This window comes from Lonchura striata, chromosome 2 (assembly GCF_050655825.1).
Source record: "Lonchura striata isolate lonStrDom1 chromosome 2, ASM5065582v1, whole genome shotgun sequence".
NCBI classification, from domain to species: Eukaryota; Metazoa; Chordata; class Aves; order Passeriformes; family Estrildidae; genus Lonchura; species Lonchura striata.
Genome location: NC_140704.1, coordinates 52,301,988 through 52,309,017, shown reverse-complemented (window position 1 = coordinate 52,309,017; position 7,030 = coordinate 52,301,988). Strand labels below are relative to the sequence as shown.

General features: G+C 44.0%; 1 protein-coding gene across 8 annotated transcripts in view; it reads right to left on the bottom strand.

The window, feature by feature from the left end:
• Positions 1 to 2,635: 2,635 nt before the first annotated feature.
• The window catches only part of COA1 (cytochrome c oxidase assembly factor 1), a 52,388-nt gene continuing 47,993 nt past the window's right edge, over positions 2,636 to 7,030 (bottom strand). For all 8 annotated transcript variants that reach the window (XM_085570221.1, XM_085570226.1, XM_031503929.3 and 5 more), the window contains 2 exons: positions 5,432 to 5,508; positions 2,636 to 2,971 (listed from right to left, as the gene is read on the bottom strand). In XM_085570221.1, the coding sequence (XP_085426347.1) occupies positions 2,875 to 2,971; positions 5,432 to 5,508 (174 nt within the window). In that variant the 3' untranslated portion in view covers positions 2,636 to 2,874. The remainder of the gene's footprint in view (positions 2,972 to 5,431; positions 5,509 to 7,030) is intronic.

Sequence of the window (7,030 nt, the reverse complement as noted above, 5' to 3'; positions counted from 1 at the left end):
CGCCAAAATAAAACAAAACCAAAAAAAAAAAAAAAACCAAAACAAAAAAAACCAGAAGAAACCAGTGATCCATGATGAAACTAAAGAGAACCTAAACTTGCTCCAGTGCTCATCAGAATAAAAGACTGCAAGAGGGATGCCCAGGTGCCCTTTTGAAGTTATGTGGGCTTTCAGCAGCTGCTGGTGGTTCTGAGACCTTTGCTCTCCCTGTTTTCCTGGCTTGTTCCAGCTCCCTTGGCTACTCCTGCTGCACCTGTGTCCTCTGTAAAAGCAGCCCCCTTGGGCTGTGGTTTATTTAATAGGAGCCACATGACCAAAGCTTCTTGGCACTGAACACACCAGCCTGATGCTTTTTTCTCCTTTTGAATATGTGCATCTTAAAAGAGCCCAAACATGGAGAGGAAGTGACTTCTGAGGTTCTTCAAGGTCATGAGGCAAGAAATTCTGTGTTCTCTGGCTATTAGTTAGTAAAACAAAGGCAGGGAATTGTGAATTTACTTGTGCCCTCCCATTGATTTGCTGGCTTCCAGCTGCACCCCTTGCTTTACTCCTTCTCTGGGTTTAAGATTTGATTAAGAGAACCATTGGTATGATATGAAATGGCCCATTCTCAAAGCTCTGGGGAACCAATGGGTTGGTGAGGTGACTGAGAGCCCTCAAAGCTGCTCAAGGGAGAAAATGAGAGATGGAGCCTCTTTGCAAGCTGTACTTCCCCCAGGCAAGGTAATAAAATCCCCAGTGTTACTTGTAAGGTTTGTGTGGGGATAACTCCTCCAGGCCTGGAAAATCCAGGGTTGGAGCCAGGCCAGGCAGTGGTGTTGTGGTGCAGCAGCTTGTGATGGTAGCATGGGGATGTTGTGTGTGCCAGCCCAAGGACAGGGAGGTGGTGAGCAAGTGCTGTGCTGTAACTGGGGTGGCTGTGGCCAAATTCCTTCGACACTTGAGGACTTTGCAGCCAAGGCAGGTCCCAGGCATACTGAGCACACAGAGGTGACAAAAGGCAGATAAATGGCAATGTGTGCCAGATGCTCCCAGTGCAGTCACAGGGAGGGACTGAATAGGCTGGGGTTCCTCTCCACAGCCATGGTATTTCTGCAGATTAGCAACAAATCAAAGCTGGAGGCAAGGAAGTGGTAATTGATGGATGGGAAGTGGTTGTCTTGGCTTTTTATTGTCAGCTGTTTTGATTTCCCACCAAACTTCTTCAGTGACCAAAAGCTAGAGTCAATCAAGCTCTGAGGCACCAGGTGGCCAGCAGATTTCCATATCCCTGAGGTGTTGTTCTTGCTAGTGGTAGTGCAAGGCTAATGTTTTCATATCATATGAAATTCGATTTGGCTTGTATTTTGTTTTGTGAAACTAGTAAACAGCAATTTCAATCTTAAAGCTGGGCAATGCTGTCTTTAATTCTAATCCTCTCCCCTGTGTGCAGGGCTTTCATGTGGGTTGGCTCAGGTGTCACAAGTGCTGTTCATCCTGACAGCTCTTTGTGAAGTTCAAACTAAAGCACACATGTATTGTTTCATTTCAAAATTGTTTCTCCAAGATGCCTTTGCTATGGTTCTTTAGCATCTCTTTTCCAATTAGGCATTTGCTTTTCAGGTTTGTTCAAAAGCCACCTTGCCCAGTTTGCTGGGTTGTTCTTAAACAAAGAAATGCTCACTGCTCTTAAAATTCTTTGCTCTAGCTCTCCCTTCTCTGTCTAATACTCATGGCTCTTGAAAAGCTTTACAGTGCCTTTGTCCTTGGATTTCTTGGACTCAAATTTGGAAGATGAGATGGAGAGGTGAGGAACAGAGAATGGAGTGGTATAAGCTCTGGGCTATCCTTAGCTACAGCCACTCTTAATCTAGAGATTAAACATCTCTATTACAGTGAATTCAAAACACTCTTTTGTCTGGATGTTCTTAAGGGCTCCTGTGTTACTTCCTGCTACAGACAGGACAGTTACTTGTATTTTTTTTGTCCCTCAGACTGTGTCTTAGGTTTTGCAATTGTTTGCATGGGCCTTTTGGGATGGGACTGGAAATTGTTTCGGTTTGGGATGTTTTTTTGTTAGTTTGGGGTGTTTTGCTTATTCCTCAACTTGCTTGGTGATGGGAAATTCTCTGCCTGATGGCACAGTCAAAATCTCTTGTCATAGTCAGAGGAAACCACAGCAATGCCTTCATCTGTTCTGCACCCTCCTAAATGGTTTTCTCCCTAAATGTCCTCTCAAAACTCATCAGGCAGTGCTGGTGTGAACCAGTGGCTTCTTCTGAGTAACCTTCAGTGTAAGCAGCAGGTCTCTTCCTGGAATTCCTAAGTTGAGTGGCCTCAGCTATCCCATGAGCTTTGCAAAGATAACTGTGAAGGTCCAAATCCACCTGATAAGTGGAGTGGGTCCAAATCTACCTGACAAGTGGGTGCTGCTGCTGAGCTTCACTTTTGCTGCTTCATCCTTCCTGATTTAGGCAAGACCTTGAGAAATGGGGAGGAACTGAGGCAGCAAGGCTTCTCAAGGCTTTGAGAAACTGACTTGTCCTGATTTTGGTCCACTGTAAAACAATGCTCAGTTTCCTGGCAGTTTATTTATTTCAAATTCATAATACCAGCACACACAGGGCATAACACATGACTTCTCTGCAACAGCAACTCTTTTGCAAGATATTTATTTTAGACTTCTGTTAAACACGTGACTAAACCAGCAAAAGAAATAAATTACAATTACAACAATAATAAGGTAAATCTTAGAGAGAAAATTGTCTTGAGAGCACCCGCTTAAGTGAAACTGTCACTTGTGACAACTGTGTACATTCACAGACACAGCAGGATGCAATCGATTAATGGCTCCTTTGGCTCAATGGGAGGCGGAGATGCAGCTGTCCCTGATTTTTAGCCTTCTTGCACACCAATGCTTTCCACTGGAGAGTGGTAAATGGGAATACTTGGACCATCCCGCAGTTTCAAGGTGACATCCTGAAGGCACCAGCTGACACAAACCAAAGAAGATTTTTAACTTGTAGCAATCACTTTTAACATGGTCAAGTCAGTGTGGAAACAGCTGGCTCAGAGGAACAAATAATTCCACACATTCGGTGCTTTTAAAAATTCCCTCAAGTGTTTTAAAACTTGGTTTGTGAGTGCCAGCTTCTGAAAACTGGTCTCCCTAATATCGTGGCATAGCCCAGATTTTAAGGTCTGATATGCATGTTCCTATTTGTTGTAATACAAATAAAAACTTGCCAGCTCTTCTTAGGACATTCCTTCCCTGACCTGGTGCTTTTTTTCCTCTCTGTCCTGCGGGTGCATTCCTTGCTCCACTCCTCTCCAGCCTTGGAGCCAGACAGTGTTGCTAAGGAATTATTCTGGCTTGGAAGAGTTTGAACACTGTGTGATCGCTCAATGTGACTGCTGAAAACCTGACAGGGTACAACAGTGGTTACTCTAAGAAGGAAAATTGCATTTGTTGGAGACGGAGGGGGAGCCTGTTCCTTCCTCTAAGCTCTGCTCCAAACCCACTTCTGAGAAACTGCTCATGCTGCTTTTCCAGCTGGAAAGGACTATTATTTTGGGGTACTAAAATAGGATATTTTCAAAAGCTCCTGGCACTGGCCCAGCTCTGCTTTTGCTGGAGTCAGTGGAGAGTAGGTAATTAGGCTGCTGCACCTCTGTGCAATGGGTCTGCAGTACGGCTCTGCTCAGCAGCCCTCTGCTCCCACCCCCAACCCAGGCCAAGCAACAGGACTTGGGGGTGACCTGCTTGTTCCCCAGTGTGGCCTGGGGCTGAGTCCTTCTCTTGGTCACTTCAGGGCAGGCAAGAGTAACTTTGCAGTGCCTTGGCTGCCCTTGCCTCTGGGCATCCTCCCCATCCCTGTACTGCCTGCCTCTGGGTAAATGCCACTTCCCTCTGGACCAAATGAAGTCAAAGACTCCAAATTTTTTTTTTCAGTTGTCTTCTCTTTTATAAAAGAAATAAAACACTACAGACATTCTGCACAAAGATGCATTTCAGTGGCTCTGGTGCCTCAGCTACTCTTGCACAGAGCACTCAACTACAGCTGTCATTGAGCTCTGTCTGTATCAGTGTAAGAGCTGCCCTGGAAAAGCACACATGAACTCTGCAGCATCCCATCAGGATGGCCTGCTTATCTGCTCCTTATTCCCAGCAGTTTTACTTTTAGTTCCTCAGTAGGATGCAAGGGCACCAAGTCCTGTCTTAGCCCCATGTGAAGCTGTGCACAGGACACTGCACGTGGGTGGATTTGGTGGAGTCTGACAGATTTATCTGCCACAAATCCTTTTACAAGCAGATGCCTTTTCTTTTCCTTAGATTTGCAGAAATGTAAAAAGAGCCCATTTAAAACAAAACTCCAAGAAATGTGTATGCACTGCTGTAGTGCATATGTATTTCTTGGGAGTTTTGCATTTTGCAATCTTCAGTTACCTTCATAGTAACTGTGAACAAGGAATAACAGGGAATTGTCTGTGAGGAGGGGCTAAGGAGGAGTGAGGAGATCACAGCTCAGGCACCAGGGAAGTGAGGTGTGCAAGAAATGGGGCTGCAGACCCTTGGGGTTATCCCTGTTTATTAGGGAGGAGGCCAGGTCCAGTACTGAGTTTCTCAAGTCCCAGCCTAGTGCCTGTCTCTTCCTCCCCATACTTAGAAGAGAAATCCAGTAAGTCATGCTCATCTAATTATGAATAGAAAACATCACCATATGGCTGGGGGCAGTTGAGTAAAAGTTTTGTAGTTTTTTGGTTTCTAAACAGAGCTAATAGAAGTACCTCACAAGAGGTTTGCATCTAGTAAAACTTTTGAGTTAATGTAGTAATTCTTTGCTCAGATCCAAAAACCAGTTTACTGTTGACAAAGGAGGTTTAGAGGCTTCAGTATTAAGAAAATGTAAAGTCACTTCTATATGATATGGTATCAGAGTACCCTTCTACTATAATGCATCCATTCTAGCACTTTTTTTTAACCATAAGGACCACACTTCTTGGATAGCTTAGAAAAACAAATCCTGTGTTTTCAGCTCGCCTTGCAGAGCTGTGATATAATGCGTGATTCCCTTACTGCAATCCGTAATACCAGACCAGAGTTAGGACTGCTGCTCAACAGCCTCTGCACCTCTGTGGGGAGGTGAGGTGGGAGGAGACCACACTTTACCTTGGCTCACAGTATTTGGATATGTACTGAGCTACAGCTTGCAGAACACATTTAACAAACAGGAATGGCACATGTTCCTCTTCTATTCACATTCAGAGAGAAGGATTCAAAATTACATTTTTGTCCTAATGAAAATAATAACCTTTGACAAGAGCTTCAGACACGAGTTTCTGCTTGACTTGTGTGCATGACCTCAGCACCATGGATGACTAAAGCAAATATGCTGCTCTACTCTTTTCCCCTACCACTTTCCCATTTCTCCTGTTACCCCCCAGTACGCACCACTGACGGGAGTGGTCCATCTTTGAGTTAATGTAGAGGTAGCCCGCTGATTTTGTTCCAGAGACTGGTAACTTTATCTGCAAATGTGAAAGCACATTAAAGATTCAGCAAAGCTTATTATGAAACAGACATTTACCTCTTCTAGTCAAAGAGCTCACACCTTTTTAACACTATAATTTATTTTTTTATTGTATTTCAGAATTGGACTGATCTACTCTAACAGCTAATACGTGTGTGTGGCTATACAAGTATGTCTGCTCTGCCATGCATTAATCTCTCTCTGCGAAAGAATGTGCTGTGTTATAGCTGCAACCCCCAGGGAAAACCACTGGATCCCTGAAATATTTATGAGCAAACACCTTTCCTTAGCAGAATGTATGGTCATCCAGAGGTGACCTGAACTGTCAGAGCTTCCCATAACCATTACTAGCCTGTAGGTTAGAGATCCTCTGCATATCAGTCCTTAACACACACTGAGGCAATGAGATGTTCAGTGATTCTTTTTATTTTTGGTGTCACAAATTTTATCATTTATCTGTTTAACAAACAAAGTTGGAGCTGCAGCAGCAACCATGGCCAATTGCACTGGGTCTAATGCCTGAATAAAAGAAATTATTCAGGTGCAGCATTTGCTGGTGGTGATGCAATCACAGAGACAATGCCAGGTGTTTGCCAACAGACCCAGGAGCTGAGAATGTTGTAAAGTCTGTAAATTGACCTGTGGCATAATGATGATTAACCAGTTTATTTCATGAGAACATGAATACTTCAGAGCATGAAAAAGCAGAGAAGAAAGTTGATGATTTGTGTCTTGGGTGAGGTCAGTAGAAGGCAGGGTTTGACTTCACCCTGAGTCACCCAAGTAACTAGCATTCTTAAACAGTGACATAGAAAAACACCCGTGGGAAAGGTTATCTTCTTTTCAGTCAGTATATAAGATTGTGTGGGATTTTGCACAACTTTTTTCCTTAGATATGTTCCCTGGTGGAATCTATGAAATGCAGGAAATGTTTTGGTCCAGGGTATCATGTAAGTGCAGCCTGGCTGAAGTGAAATGGAAAGTAATTTTATGTGAGCTGGTTAAAGGTTGGGGTTTTTTTCATCTTACCCTGATAGCCACATTCCTTCATTGTACCATCTGACTCATTCCTTAATGCCCTTGCTTGGTCCCTGGCATTCATAACTACTCACCAGTAAAAACAAAATTATTCCAATGTGATGAGTTACCCTAGTGAAGGACCTGAAGAGGTTGCTAGGGGCACTTGGTGTTACTAACAAAATAAGGGAAGGGCATCCAGTCCTGGATTAAGGGGTAAAAACACTGATAGGAAGTACTCTTGGGGCTTCAATGCCAAGTGGAAGTGGACTTGCGTTTGCAAGGTTTGCCTGGGCCCAGCCCTCAGCTGATACAAGGCAGCCTTGTGCAATACTTCAGCAGCCAGCACAGCATTCTCCAGTCACTGAGTAACCATCATGCTCAGTCTCAGGCTGGGCAGCTGCTCTCAATGACACAAACTTACAGGTGCTCTTAAAAACCACACCATTTATGCTGTACCACAGCACAGCCTGTAAGAAGCTGTAAAACTGCTCTCAATAAAG